Source organism: Rhinocladiella mackenziei (genome assembly GCF_000835555.1).
Source record: "Rhinocladiella mackenziei CBS 650.93 unplaced genomic scaffold supercont1.4, whole genome shotgun sequence".
Taxonomy (NCBI): domain Eukaryota; kingdom Fungi; phylum Ascomycota; class Eurotiomycetes; order Chaetothyriales; family Herpotrichiellaceae; genus Rhinocladiella; species Rhinocladiella mackenziei.
Window position 1 is genome coordinate 1320198 of NW_013550601.1, and position 15246 is coordinate 1335443.

General features: G+C 48.7%; 5 protein-coding genes across 5 annotated transcripts; 2 read left to right on the forward strand and 3 right to left on the reverse strand.

The window, feature by feature from the left end:
• Positions 1–290: 290 nt before the first annotated feature.
• Z518_05610 (uncharacterized protein) lies at positions 291–1899 on the reverse strand (the record flags this gene model as incomplete). The annotated part of the gene is made up of 4 exons (XM_013416422.1): positions 291–483; positions 527–630; positions 680–917; positions 968–1899. 4 exons carry the CDS (start codon positions 1897–1899, stop codon positions 291–293), a joined length of 1467 nt encoding a protein of 488 aa, XP_013271876.1.
• Positions 1900–2201: 302 nt separating this feature from the next.
• On the forward strand, positions 2202–3497 carry Z518_05611 (uncharacterized protein; the record flags this gene model as incomplete). Its single annotated transcript, XM_013416423.1, has 5 exons — positions 2202–2270; positions 2316–2540; positions 2591–2903; positions 2955–3175; positions 3276–3497. 5 exons carry the CDS (start codon positions 2202–2204, stop codon positions 3495–3497), a joined length of 1050 nt encoding a protein of 349 aa, XP_013271877.1.
• A 1760-nt stretch (positions 3498–5257) lies between these two features.
• Z518_05612 (uncharacterized protein) lies at positions 5258–7125 on the reverse strand (the record flags this gene model as incomplete). The annotated part of the gene is made up of 2 exons (XM_013416424.1): positions 5258–6322; positions 6382–7125. The coding sequence occupies 2 exons, from the start codon at positions 7123–7125 to the stop codon at positions 5258–5260; spliced, it is 1809 nt and encodes a 602-aa protein (XP_013271878.1).
• A 3362-nt stretch (positions 7126–10487) lies between these two features.
• On the reverse strand, positions 10488–12535 carry Z518_05613 (uncharacterized protein; the record flags this gene model as incomplete). Its single annotated transcript, XM_013416425.1, has 3 exons — positions 10488–12018; positions 12067–12129; positions 12204–12535. The coding sequence occupies 3 exons, from the start codon at positions 12533–12535 to the stop codon at positions 10488–10490; spliced, it is 1926 nt and encodes a 641-aa protein (XP_013271879.1).
• A 365-nt stretch (positions 12536–12900) lies between these two features.
• On the forward strand, positions 12901–15092 carry Z518_05614 (acetoacetate-CoA ligase; the record flags this gene model as incomplete). The annotated part of the gene is made up of 3 exons (XM_013416426.1): positions 12901–13512; positions 13559–14583; positions 14657–15092. 3 exons carry the CDS (start codon positions 12901–12903, stop codon positions 15090–15092), a joined length of 2073 nt encoding a protein of 690 aa, XP_013271880.1.
• Positions 15093–15246: the final 154 nt, after the last annotated feature.

Sequence of the window (15246 nt, forward strand, 5' to 3'; positions counted from 1 at the left end):
TGTCGGCCTCTCTATACCATAAAAATTCGCCAACGATCTAGAATCCTGTCACAGGCTCTGAAGTGTGGCGCAAAATACGACGGGAGTTCTTTTGACTTGAACCGAAACTCAGATTGATCGCATCGCAGTTCCCAGAGCCAATGCAACGATGTTGATGGTCCCTTCAGTCAGTACAGGAGCGTCGGGTGGCCGTTCAAGGACGTGTCATAATTTATAACCCCTATAACCTAATTCGGTTGATGCACGTTCGCGAAGAGCATTTCGAAGAATTTTCCCAGACTGACAAAATGTCAACCATGAATCGCAATTTCTGTGGCAGAGGGAGATACCGGGGTTTTGGGAATGGTGTCGGTAAAAACCACACCTCCTGTAATCCATTTAATCTTGGAGACTTTTCCGTTGACGAACTTCAGGATATCTTGCTGAGTGAGAGAAACTCCCTTCTTTGGAACAACGTATGCTCGCGGCCGTTCATCGTCATCACTATATCATGAGCTGAGGAAGTCAATAACAGTGGCCGACTCACATTTTGGCACCAATTACAGCCGCGTCGGCCACGTGGGGATGCTCTAGGATCAGGGCTTCCAGTTCTGCTGGCGCGACCTGATTTCCCTTGACTTTTATCAGTTCCTGTCTCCGTTAGCCTGGCCTGGTGCGATGGACGCCGCCAAAATTGTACCTTTATCCGGTCGACAATATAATACTTGCCCTGATCAGTGTAGGCGATGTCACCAGTCTTCAGCCAACCATCCGGAGTCAAGACTTCCTCAGTCGATTTCGGGTTCCTCCAGTATCCGTTCATGATGTTGGGTGCTCGAATCCATAGTTCTCCTTTCCGCCCTTCCTCGACACCATCCATGAGCTTGGCCTCGCAATTTGGCATCAACTGGCCGTTACCAATGGTCAGAGAAGCTGCTCTTCGCCATTGTTAGCATGACTCTTGTTGGATGCGGGCGGTAAAACCGACTCTGTCATGCCCCAAGCTTGTTCAACCTTGACCGGCCACAACTTCTCGAGTTGCTCGCAGACCTCCCTTGACAACGGCGCTGCTGCGCTGATAATCCGCCGGACAGGGAGATCCTTGACCGGGTATTTCACCAAAGAAATGGCGATTGGAGGGACCAGCAGGAGCTCTGTGATACGGAACTTTCGGGTATTTTCCACCATTTTGGGAAGATTGTATCTTTTCATGATATATACCGGGATCTTCAGATAAGGTGCAAGGGTGGTAAAATGCAGAAGAGCCAAGCCATGATACAGGGGAAGAAAACATAACCATCGCTGAGGTGTCTGGACGTTGTGTTCCAACTGGCAACAATTTGCCACGAGATTGTAATGTGACAGCTCTACGCCTTTGGGAAATCCAGTGGTCCCGGACGAGTATAAAAGTAAGATTGTCCGGCGTGGATTCTCTTCTTCAGAAGAGGGAAATAAATTGTTGTCTTCCGCACCGAGAAACTTCTTCCAATCATCGAGCGAAACAACCTCACACTTCAGACCAGCCAATCCCACCGCCTCCAGCGCCACGCTGGGGTCCGCAGCAAGTACAAATTGAGGTTGGCAATCCCGTAGCTGCTGAGCAAGCTCTCGAGCGGTGAATGACGGGTTGGATGTGGAGAAGATTCCGCCGGCCATCACGACTCCCATGAAGATGACGGGAAAGTACATATCGTTACCGGAGAAGAGAAGAACTCGACCACTTGGTTGGAGACCATTGGCACGAAGCCCCGCGGCGAATTTTAGAGAATATTCACGGAAATCGTGAAAAGAGAGCGTTTCCTGGCTGTCACAGTCGATGTACGCTGGGTCGTGGGAGACATCGCCATGATCTGAGCCGAAGATGAATGATGGAAGGGAGGTGTAGGGGATCGGGACGGTGCAATGAGATTTTTCTGGCATAGAGGGCGAATTTTCGTGGGCTGGGAAGGGTATTCGACACCAAAGGGACCTTTTGGGAACTAGGATTGATGTTGTCTATCCGGGAGCGTTTGCGATATCATCGTTCTAGTCGTATGGTCGAGGTCCGATAACTTATGGAAGACGATCCACGTAGCCCCCTCGGCAGTTAGGAGAACGCTCCATGGTACTGGTGTGAAGGAGGTACGTTTTGGGTAATGGCGGCCCGATGCGCTTGGCGGTTTCCATGAAAAAGATCTCGAGGCCATCCATAGCAAGGCGGCGAGTGCCGTAACGACATCAACATGGCGTCCAGCGACAACACTGAGAAATGCACGTCGATCATCCAATTCCCCGACCCAGAATTTTTCAAGGTATGTCGAAACCGCAGCAGTCATGCAAATCGCTGACCTCCATAGGAGCTCGAGGCCCTCCACATCGACCATGCTGGTATGCCACCGGGAATAGACTTGCGAATGCGGGAATGGATCCGCGGGTTATTTGCATCGCTCCCAAAGCAGCCTTACCTTCGCCCGCGAATACCGGTTGAAATCGAGGACAAACAGGTTGGTAGATTCTCGGTGCGTCTGTACCGGCCGCCTCAGCCGCAAGCTGCAATTCTCATGTTCCATGGTGGAGGCTGGGTAAGTATTGCAATCCCTGACTTATAATCTTCATATGTCTGACCATGCAGATCCATGGAGACGTGACGAATGACGAGGAATTTGCCATCTTCTTTGCCAGCGAACTGGAAGCGTTGGTTATGGGCGTCAACTACAGCCTCGCACCCGAACACCCCTTCCCCAGTGCTCTCGATGACTGCTACGAGGCCCTGAGTCAGATAGGCACATTTAACAGAGTGGCTTTGTGGGGTACCTCGGCAGGCGGGAATCTGGCAGCGGCTCTTGCGCTACGTGTTAGTCAGGAGGAACACCCCTCACCTGTCAGGCAGTTGAACCTTGTGGTGCCCGTTACTAAGCCTCACCCTATCCTCGAGGAAGTTATCGGTGAGTGAATGGAGTGTGGAATCTTTATTGGCGCTTTTCTGACCGCCATAGGATTGTATACTAAGGATGCCTCGAATGTGACTTTGCCACCGCCCCCCGAACACCATTGTCCAACGCACATTACCGTCGCTGGCATGGATCCACTTTGTAATCAAGGGATCGAGTATGCTGTACGTTTGCAGGAAGTCGGCGTGGATGCACAGTTGGAAATCGTGCCCGGCGTTCCTCACGATTTTACCATGGTGAGGAATGCGAGGGCTACGAAGCAATGGGTGAGAAATCAAGTCAGGGTATTGAGAGACGCTTTATATCCTCGGATTGGTTAGGACACGATATGAAAGAGTGATGTTTACTTTGAGAAACAGAAGACAGACCGAGCCATCGTCGCCGTATTTTCCACCTCTCGAAGACTGTCTGGGTGAGGTAGGTCCCGCCTTTGTGGATAAATTGGCTCAACTTCTGTGTACTGTCAAGAGGAGAGATGTAGCTCGACGAAAAGGCAAAGAGCTAAGTGGAGGCCACGATGTTAGATTCAACTTCAGTTACGAAGGCCATCATTCCAGGATATTTGCCGAGATCTGTCAATACGCGTAAGCCGCCAGTATGTTCATTCCCAGAGTTTCGATACGCACTGATCTGCGTGACTTGGTCAGGTAAAGCATTGCCGGATGAAGCCAGCACAAACAAGAGAATACAATTCAACATATTCCCTCGATATCTCCACCTCCTGATGACCTAGAGTAACATGCTTCAATGGGATCGACAAACTCTTTTCTCTCTTTTTACCGTCCGCATCTTTGGCAGATGGCGAAATGGTTTTGCTCTTTCAGTGGTAATGTAAGCAACGTTGGCGGAGATCCGTCATTCACTCCAATGCTGCTCCATATTTACTGTCAATGACATTCGGAATGGTGCATTAGAATTTATTGGGCACGCACAATCGTTGATTCGATCAATGGCAGGCAAAGTTGCCTTTGGAAACGGCTCGGCCTACGTCCTAGGCATCATCTCAAATTCGAGAACGACCAACATATATAGCGAGGCAAGCTATACGGGCTCTATAGAAGGCATTATCTTCTACAACATGGAGATTTCGGCATGGTAGAATCAAAGTATGGCGAGTTTTGCTCCGATAGGTGGTACGAGGGCGAACATGAATGGCAACCCAAAGCTCAGTGCTGGCGCTGTGCGAATTAAGCACGAGATGATAGGCCCGATGCCGAGTATGAACTGCCTGCAGGAACTGACAGGAGAGGTCTATCAATCGACTCTATCCTCTGCAAGTGATCCAAATGTCGGCATCAGCATCGGCATCGAATGGCACTCAAGGCGGCTATGACGACTTCGTCGACGAACAAAGAGGGGCAGGATGGAAGTTTGAAGGTCCATAAGACTCTTGAATTGAGCGGAAGAGGTGCAATAAATCCTTCAGAGTCAGATTGTGCTTCCTCACTGGACACAGTTGTCGACAACGAAGACGAACGGCGAGGTTTGCCAAAATGTGTTGCAATCTGTTGGAAATCACCATCTTGAGCCAGCCCTGGTGCCCATTTCTTTAGTAGGTCCATTCCGACAGCTGCCCATTCATTCCATTTGGTAGCCTTCCGGGTGAGTGCGCACCCCAATCTTACGAACGTCGCGAGCGGACTCGCGCGAGCATACAGTGGCCTCATCTCGATATTCCAGCCCTTGGTGGTTGGCATGCTGAACTGCACAGACGAGGTAGGAAATGAAAATCGCCGGGGAAACCCTTTGACAACCACGGCGGACATCACACAAAACTGTGGTCAACGCCTCTTGATTTCGAATGCCTCCTCTGACATGCCGCTGCGTTTTGCAGATTTCGCCTCGCCAATTTCGATGGTCGGCACCACACCACATTTTTTGTCGACAAGGAACCCAAGTCAAGGAACCGCACAATGAAGAGTGGTGGCAAGTGGAGGGCCCGTGTTCAGGACTTCCAATATAATACGCTGATGTCACTGTCGAGAAACCGCAGGGCTCTGGAGGTGAAATCGCTACCCAAATTCCCGGAATCCCGGGTGGATGGTGTAAGGATAGTACGCGGCAAGGATGAGAATGCGTATAACGAGCACAGGTATCATGTATCTCACCAGGAGTGACAGGACATTGTGACCTAAACAAATCAATCGGCTTTAGTGCAAGAGGAGTATTGGCCCGTCGCCAGCAGTTGTATCTAGAACAGCGGTTGGAGTAGACCATAGATCTACTTCTGGATCGGCAATTATTCGTCCGTACATATACTCTCGCAGATTGACGCAGGTTACATACTTCCATGTGATTTCATACTAGGTCCTGATTGAAACTCGTTGTCAAACCTTGGATGTTTGTTGTCAGTAGATTTCGGTCCCTGCTCCTAGCTCTTCTAAAATCCAATCTCGAAAAGGCTCCATCTCGCTTCGAAAATAACCGTTCTGCTCATTGAAAATTTCATTTATCGATTCAATATTAGTGGTCTGGTTTCCCAAGGGCTCTACCGTGTCTGGTCTGCTGAGGGTGGTAGGTAAAACTCCGTCGGGACGGGATTCTGTTATTGCATGAGAATTTCTCGGTGCTAAATGGTTCGAGCGCGTTTGCGGTGACAGCAGGTCCCAATCATTATGCAGTGATCCTGTTTGATTTGACAAACCCACCTCTTGACCAACCAGATTCCACATCCTACAAATCTCTGGCCCAAAATCGTCAAAGAAGGCCACAAAGCCTTGTGGGATACTGCCTGGAGTGTAACCCAAACTGGAACTTTGCAAAGTCAGATTTTTGACCTCCGCTAATGCTTTTGAAATGCTCTCAGCGGAGCCCCATCTTTGCTTAAGTTCTGTCAGCGAGTTGAGGATAATGTCAAGAGATTCCTCAGTCTCCAATTTCAAAGAACGGTACCGATATCCAGACAGGTGTGCTAGTCCTGCGGCAAGAGCATAAAAGGTAAAAGCTGGACCGAGGTAGCGAATCTCATCTCGGTTGAGGAAATCCTCATAAATCCCGGCCACGAAAGATGATGCAACTAAGGGAACACTTGGCGCGGAGTCTTTGGTGGGGGAATGCTTGGACATTATGATGAGAAGGACGAAATAGGGCACAAGCAGCTGTCGAGCTTCGAAGTTGTAGGGGCCGAGTTTCCTCGGAGATTTTAAAAACAGACGAAAGCCGTCGGGCAGCTCTTTGATCCATCGATAAACAGCGTTCTCAAAGTCCTTTAGCCGTGTGGAGGACAACGTCTTCCGACGAATGCATTCAGTGACGTCTCCCAGTAACCGTGTAATGCTGCAAAACGCCACGAACAAATGAGCATGGGCGTCATGAAGTGGAAAGTCTTGGACAGTTAGCGGAGCGACATCACTGTCTTTCAGGTTGAGGGCCCGTGGTCTTCCAACACCCACAGAAATGATGTTATCTCGACACTGATGGTGGTAGGTCAGCAAGTCTAGAAAAATTGCCTGATTCGGTGTTTCTCCCTCACCACGAGCGTCCACCAAAGCCTTCTCCGAAGCATTTTCTGCGGTCCTTCTTGGGGTTCCTTATGTAGTCCTATCTGGTGCGCCAGGGATGTCGCTGCTCGGACCCAGAATCCGCTCGTGCTTGTCGAAATTTGCTCTGGACCGGTTGGGTTCCACCAATTTAAAAGACACAGAGCAACGATGGACGTCAATACGTCCTTTTCATGTCCTAAAATAAATAACAATCTGGCCCTACGATAGAACTCCTCGGATGGAATGGCCCGCAGCCGAGTTGAGGACACGCGGCTCCCTGCAAGGAAAACTGCATTTAGCAATAACAACGACAGGTTGTCTACTCTGCCTTCGTCGAGCCACGAGCGATCGACGATCGGCGTCCATTGCGAGCAGAATGTGAAGAAGCCGTCAATCAGACTGGCGCGTACCGATCTTTGAGGCAAGTCGAATGCTTTTTGAAGCTCGAGAATTTGATAGTCCACTTCAGACAACCCAGAGAGCATAGTCAAACTCCTCCTGGATGTCAGCTGCTCACGAAAGGAAAATGGGCCATCACCAAGGTAGTCACCTCTCTCAAGATGGCTCTCGGTTGTTGCCACGTATTCGTTCGGCAACTCATCTTGACCGTCTTGACCACAGCTGGTAGAAGCGACGTCAACAATGCTTCTATTCAGACCCGATTGGTATTCGGTTCCCTCCTTATCAGTAATGCCAGGGGTGAATCGACCGATGGGTGTTCCTCCGCCTCCCATTTGAAGGCTAGGAGAAGCCACAACTCTGGGCGAGAAGGGGTTTGGGTTGGACACAGTCTCATTTATGTCATGATATTTCGGTCGTTTCCTTTGGTGTGGTACACAGCGGAGGCTCGCTGACTTACAATTGCTACATGGTGTATTGATACTGAAATCGCATCTGATCTGTATCCCGTGTTAGGTCAACACCGAAGTATGAGCTGTGCGGACAATGGAAACGCCGAACCTTCCTCCGATGGCAAAGATCACAAGCTCTTCGTTTTGTTACAGGAATTGGCATACTTCAAGGTCCTGGTATTAAGAAGCATCCATTGGCATCTGCTGATCTGGGGCCCGCTCTTGAGTTCTGCAGTGTGCAGGACTTCATTTATTCAGTACTTGGAGAAACTGATACAGAAGCACGTTTACGTGGCTCATTCGTTTCGGAAGTGGCCTTATTCAAATTTCTCTCAACTTTTCAACATGGGGGAGGTTCGCAGAGTCAACTCACCCTGCCCCCTCTTACCCCGCCCCCGGCGGGAGTCTAATTGAATGAATGGGGCACCGGAGAAACTCGGCGATGTTTACATAATTCCAATATTGATAATATCAGTCCTCCAGCTCATGGTGCGATCGTCATAGTAGCTCTTGATCTGTTCAGAACAGAGGTATCATCTCTTGAACATCACTGTCCACTGAAAGAGGGCAGCTTAAGACTCACATAATTGGAAAATTCATTACTTCCATTACGAGTCTACCGGGCTGACCCCTGCTACGAATCAAAGGACTGGTCCACAAAGGGCAGCTCAATGTTTCCCTAAATGATCCTTGGGACAGTTCTCGACTTGCCATTGTCGAAATGCGCCGAAAATTCCGTGATGCAAGTTCCCATTTCAGGCTGGAAACGCTCAAGATGAGAGACTATATTAACCACCTACTTGAGTTTCCATCCGTTACTTCTTCCGCACGGAACCTTATGCCGAAAAGATGGGACCTTTTGCACAATCTCGACGTGATCTAGAAAGAGAATGAATGTACATTGGTGGTTGGAGCTTTCGCAACGACTTTACACCACAAAAGAATATACACGGCTGCCATCTAGTTGCTAACTCTTGCCGAGGCATTATCTACGTCCTTGCGTACCTGGACCGCTCGAACCTTGCTAATGTGAAAATACTCCAAGAGGGTAGACCAGATTCTCTTGAAGAAAGTTTGGACCTTAAAGGGACTGACTTCAACTGGGTAGGTCAAATGATGTAAATTTGACGGGCCGGCTAATCTTGTTGTAGGCCGTTTCAATCGCCTATTTCACAATTGACTTTCATGCTCATCCCGTCATCTCTGTTTATGAAAAGAGTATCTGCCAAAATATATTTCCCACTATGCATGCTTCTGTGTGAGTAATCCAGGGATTGTGCGTCAATATAGGGAATAATTCGTGTAAAAGGGGGGACCATTGTCATGTCTACGGCAGCCTGCAAAAATGCTTCGGGGGTATTTGCGGCGAGGTTCTTTCTGGGCATTCCAGAATCTGGTGTCTGGCCGTGTGGAATCATGTACTTTTCTTTCTGGGTTCGTGGTTTCTCTTGACCCACTGTCTCGACAGGTTTTCATAACCAATCCTGCTGCAGTACGAGCCACATGAGAGAGCTCATCGAATTGGTGTGTTTTACAGTTCCAATTCTATGGCCTAAGCTGTCTCGGGATTTCTGGCTGTTGGAGTCGACCACATGAGCTACGACAAAATTGCATTGTTGTTTTGCCCACTACTATTCCTATCCAGCTGAATGGCCATCTAGGTCTCAAATCATGGCAATGGGTTTTCATCACCGAGGGTGCAATACCGATTGTTCTCTGCATTCCAATATACTGTCTTCTCTTCACCTTCCCCGAAGATTCGAAGGGCTTGACTGAGCGAGGTAAGGTGCCTTGGTACTTCTGGGCTTCTCCAGGCTTTCTAACTACAAAGAGAACGACACATTGCCATTAACAGATTCGGACGAGGAAGCACCCGGAAGACAGTTGTTACGTGGGACACGAAGGCCTTCATCCGGTAGGACTCTACGTCCCTCACATATTTGTCATTGGAGAAGGAATGGTAACTAACATCAAGCTACTTAGTATTATGGTACGCCCCTCGACGTATGCGTTCTTCCTCAGTTATATTTGTATTGGAATTGCCGACGTAGCGCAGGCTACGTTCCTTCCCGCTATTCTATTCTCCGTCAGTGGTACTCAATGAAGTTGATGACACTATGATGACTGGTCTTAGTTGATGAAATTCTCGGTTCTGGAGGCCAACCTCTACAGCGCCATCGTAAATTTAGTGGCAGTCCCATTGTATTGGACTTTCCCATTGCACTCCGATTGGACAAGGGAGCGGATGTGGCACTTCATCATTCCCGTCATGGCATCAATTCCTTGTTACACGGTGTGGACCTATGCCGGATCACATCCTAAGACAAGGTCATTAAGCAACTTGTCGCTATATGGAATGGCATTCCCCAGACAATTGCTTCTTCTGGCACAGCCAGTGATGTTGTCATATCGCAGCTCGACTTTATACGGAGCCACAGAACAGGCAGTAGGGACGTCCACCACCGTAGCGGCTTTGTCCATTACCAGTATTATTGCTCCTCAGGTAATTACAACCAGCTTCACCGTTATTCTTGTTGGGTTGACTGATTGAATAGATGTACCCGAATCGAGACGCGCCTGATTATGTTGCCGGCTTCTCAGCCACGGTCGGACTGCTAGTCATCAGCATACTAGCATACAGCACTATCCATTTCCTGTTAAAAACGCGAAGCCCAACGCCGCAAAGAAAGGACAGGCCACGCATTGCCTCTGCGCAGTCTAGAAGATTCCAAACACAGCGTCTCATCTGCATCAAACACGGAAAGACTTCGTGAGCTCAATCGCCAGGAAGCAGCAAGGAGCCAAGAGTTAAAAGGCAGTGGTCACACATCAAACAGCGTTGTAGAGGTTGAAAATGTTTGCAGCAAAACAGTTTAAGCCGTCTATCCGGCAACACTGGAGGCAGATTTCGGGGGTTGACGGAAAAGTTTACCCGTATGAGAGGCTCGTCGCGACACATCTTGTATATCATTTTCATGTATGTTTGGGTGTTTAGCTCTCTGTGAGCTCATATTTATGCTTTGTCAATTCAACGAGACCGGGACATGACCGTCAAAACCACAACATACTATAAGGTGAAGCGACACACTGAGCGCGAAAGGCTTGTCAACAATGAGATCTCACGAGAGGATTGATAAGAAACCACTGTCATTCAAGAACGCAGCTGACTTCATCCTCTTTCTAGCCAGGAATCAAAAACATTTGATAACCCGTCGTGCATGCTCCTTTCTTCTCACTGGGTGAGATCACAATTTTGGGCCGCCAGCCACGATCCGGTATCCAACAGAAGCATTTTCTGGTAAGTCCATGCCCCAGACCAATCGACAATCCCAATTTCTTTTTTCCTTATCGCTGATGAGTGCTCGTGGCTCGGAAGCCCGGACGACATTGCGGAGGTGAAACTCGCCTATGCCCCCTTCACCCTCCAGAACCCATCTCTTTGCAATCTCCATGGCAATGTGGTTGTTATCTCTTTCTGCATCAAGGACGAGAAGAACCCCCGCCACAATCCAGGCCAGTGAGAACATGAGTTGGCGACCGACCCCAAGTGCCGATGATAAGTCGTGACGTTTGCTCATCATGATGCGGCGGAATTCGGTCCAAGCACGATCCAATGTCTCTTTGAGACGTCTTTCCTGCACTGTTGCAATTGCCCTTTTAAGCCAGTCGCCGAAAATTTCTAAGTGATTCATATCGTTATTCATGAGATGTCGCACTACCTCGCTGCTTAAGACATTTGTTGTACCTTCCCAGGTCATGTTGGCGGCTGTGTCTCGCATCAGTCGACTAATATTCGTCTCAGGCTCGTCTGCTTCGTCCATATAGCCGACTCCTCCCATGGCTTCCTGGCATTCTTGTAGTGATAGAGTTGCTGTTTTACATATCACAGCTTTTGCGGTTGCCGTCAGCGTGCGCAAAACAACCTCGGTCTGCTTGCCTGGAGCTGGAAGTGGAACATAACGGTTTCTTCGGACATTATCAGGAGGGAATCCATAATCAGCAAAGCTGAGCACTGCAGTGGTGAAGAATGCCAATTGAAGAGCTCCTCGATGTTTGACTTCCATATTTGCCAGCAGATGAAGATGCATAGGAAACATCCATAGAGGCTGGTTGATTGTAGTCCTCGCCTTAGCAAACGATTTGGCGATGGCCATTCCACGTCGCCAGCATGACAATGCAGTGATGAAGTTGTGAGTCCTGGTAACATTCAAAAGCAGTGCAATAGTAGCAATTCCACGGTCAAGGGGACCGATTAGCCAGGCTCTCACATTGTGAAGCTCAATTTCAGCCGTAGGAAGCTCCTTGGTTCCCATTTTATTTTTTAGTCGATGGATTCGGATCCCATTTGTGACCTGCTGTTGCCTGCCATCGATGATCAAAGTCTTCCGAACTGGTGCAACAAACAGGCTTAGTTGCCCTGAGTCAGTTTTCGCCAATATAAGAGCCATATTGCAGTCCGTGGCAGACGAGAAAAACTTGAAGCCAGAGACAAGGTAGTCACCTTCCTCAATCGTTCCATGAGGGCCAGTCTTTTGAGGCAAAGGAGCGTAGATGGCTACTGTTTCGGAGTTCTGGAGGTCGCTACCACCTGGTCTCTCGGTCATCCACTGGCTTGATATCCAATTGTTCTGGCGACTTATGAGGAGTCGATAAACTTCGTGAAAGGGGTGGTTTGGGGGCACAGAGGGTAGCTGTTTGGCCACAAGCCGTGCGGCACCACTTGTCATCGAGACAGGACACGAGAACACAGCCGAGGATGCTGAATATGTATAATTACTATCGATTGTGTGAGTAGACTTTTACCATACAACCGTCCTAACTTACAAAGCGTGCTGCACAATCCTTCGGTATTCTTGGAACTCGTCCTCATACCCCAGTGATATGACCCTGTTGTCAAGTAATTCTGTGAGCCTCTCTAAGGATTCCATAGGGAGCAATGCCAAAATAATTCAAGGATGTACCCATTCTTAGCACCCCATCTACCTAATTCCTTCCATCCATGGCTTGTGATCAAACGATCGTACGGGAACCGTTTGCCCCAGACATCGCTCGTCTTTACGTACGGTTGCTGTTTTTCGGCGTTGGAGATCCATTCATTGATTTCATCGGATACCGCTTCCTCCGCAAATCGAGTCAGACGAGGTTTGACAATTTCAAAAACACCAGGCGGGAGATACGCCTTGACGATACGCTGGTACGAATTGTCGGAGGTAAAGGGATTCTCCAGTCGTGGTAGTGACAGCACAAACCCCTTGTCGACCATCGAACTGCGCAAGGTGCAGTTGGAGTCCATGGAGTACGATGTTAAAGTCAACTACTTTTCGATGGGTAGGATCATGTAGTCTTCGCCTGCTATGCGAAGTATTTAGAAATTATATCAGAAGGTGGACTTGAGGAGCGCCATCAAATTTTGTTCAAACGCCGACGCCGTTCATCGCCGCTGTTGGCCGACGACGCCGGTGCCATACATTTTGGTGGGGCCGAATTGCTCCTCGCGTCTTTCCGGATAGAGGTCCCAAGAATATCTAAATCAACGAAAGTTGGTACAAATTTGGAGACCTGTTGGGTTTTGAAGCCTAACTAGGAAGCGGAAAATTGTATATCACGCGTCTTTTGGGTCAAATTGCGGCCAGTTCCCACTCTCTCCCTCTCTGCACAATGACGGCAATCTCTACGAACTCTTCAGCATGCTCTGAACTACGTGGCAAAACTCATACTTTTCTACCGAAGCCTGCTTGGCAACCGCAAGAGAGTGAAGGAAAGATACCGATGAATGTGTACAGAGAACATATCAATAAGAAATTCAATCTCCGTCTCAGCAATTCTCACGAATTACACACATGGAGCGTCACCGATCCGCAAGCATTTTGGATTGATCTCTGGACGTATGTTGGCCTGATACCTGCTCTCCCCCCCGGCCTTGACCGAGCGTATAATCCCCAAGTGCCAATCTCGGAGATCCCACCCTTCTTTGAAAATGTCACCCTTAACTATGCGGAGAACGTCCTCACGCAACCTTTAGTCGATGGTCAAAGCACGGCTTTGATTGGTTTGAGAGAAGGTCAAAATTTAGATGGTGAGAAGTGGACATGGTCCACACTTTGCGAAAATGTCCGCAAAGTTAGAAGCGCTCTGCTGAGAAGTGGAATCCAACAAGGCGATCGGGTTGCTGCGCTCGTGTCCACTTCAGTTTGGTCCGTTGCGCTCTTCTTGGGAGCAGCCAGCATTGGTGCTATTTTCACATCTATAGCAGCAGATCTTGGACTTGATGTATATCCTTGTCCCTCCTGATGGGTGTCGAACTAACTGCTTCAAGGGATGTATCTCAAGGCTCCAGCAAGTACGCCCGTCAATTTTATTCGTCGACAGCCATTGTGTTTACAAAGGCCGTCAAAGCTCTAACCAGGACAAAATTTCACACCTTCTTGTCGTCCTCAAGCCTGCTCCAGAAATATTTTTGATTCCTACTGGTTCATCCGAAGTCTCGCAGCCCTCCCTAGAGCAATTTCTGAAAAGATCGCGATGCTCTGACGCTCTGGAATATGTACGACTTCCTTTCACCACGCCTCTATACATACTGTACTCCAGTGGAACGTCCGGACCCCCTAAATGCCTTGTCCACAGCCATGGAGTAATTATTCAGCACAAGAAGATTGGAATGCTTCATAATTCCCTGAAGCCAGGAGAAATCGTTTTCCAGTACTCGAGTACCTCATGGGTTCTCTGGAACATAATGATCGGTCATCTTTCTATGGGGACGACTCTCATATTGTATGATGGGTCGCCTACTTGGCCACAGCCTCAAAGAATGCTGGAGATCGTGGAACGCCATAAGGTGGCGTATTGGGGTACCTCACCGAAGTATCTAAAAGAGCTTGAATCTACTGGTTGTAAACCGAAAACGGAGTTTAATCTCTCCCGGTTGCGGATGGTCCAGACTGGAGGCTCTCATCTAGCCGCAGACCAATACCATTGGTTCTACCAAGTGTTCCCTCCCTGTGTACATTTGACAAGCGTAACTGGAGGCACTGACCTTGTCACATCGTGGTGTGGAACTGATCCAGCAGGGCCGCTTTATCCCGGTGAAATCCAGATGCCTATCCTGGGACACGACGTGGACATTGTTGATCCCGCGAGTGGCGCCTCACTAAAATCGACTGGTACAGCTGGAGAATTTGTCTGTCGAAAACCATTTCCATCGATGCCTGTCTTTATGTGGGGTGATTCAAACAAAGAAAAATATCGAAGCTCTTATTTCGATTTACCCTTTCCCGTCTGGGCACAGCATGACTTTGCAAGTGTGAATCCGGTAACAAGAGGCTGGGTAGTGCATGGGAGAAGGTAGGGATGCTTTTTTTTTTTTTTTTTCTGGCGGGAAAAAAATTGCAAACCACGTTGCTAACATCCTTAATAGCGATGGAGTTCTCAATCCTCAAGGCATAAGATATGGGTCTGCAGAGATTTACTCAATCACCGAAGCCGCACCATTTAGCAGCTTTATTTCGTCCACGCTATGTGTAGGGCGGAAAAGAAAAGACATCGACTCCGATGAGTCCGTCTTCCTGTTTGTTGTCATGCGAGATGGTAACCGTTTCACAACTGCACTGAGCCAGCAACTCAAAGATACTATTCGCCAACGCTTGAGTGCGAGACATGTTCCTCGATTTGTAGTCGAGGTAACACAGATCCCAATGACTTCTAATGGAAAGAAGGTGGAAACTCTTGTGCGAGACGTTATTTCGACCGGACAGATGCCGAAGAAAATCAGCTCCACCATCGTCAATCCAGAGTGTTTGGAGAAGTTTCAACACTATTATGGCTTGGAACCGGAAAGTCAAGCCAGGTTGTAAATAGAGTTCAATATCGACCACTAAAGGATCGAACGATCACAGCCTGTCCTCGAGAACCCAGGGAATTCTGCCAGATTGACTGAGAGAAGTAGGGGACTCACTTTCACCCAAACGGTAGACTCCAGAAGTCACTAACCTTGCCTCTGCATCACCG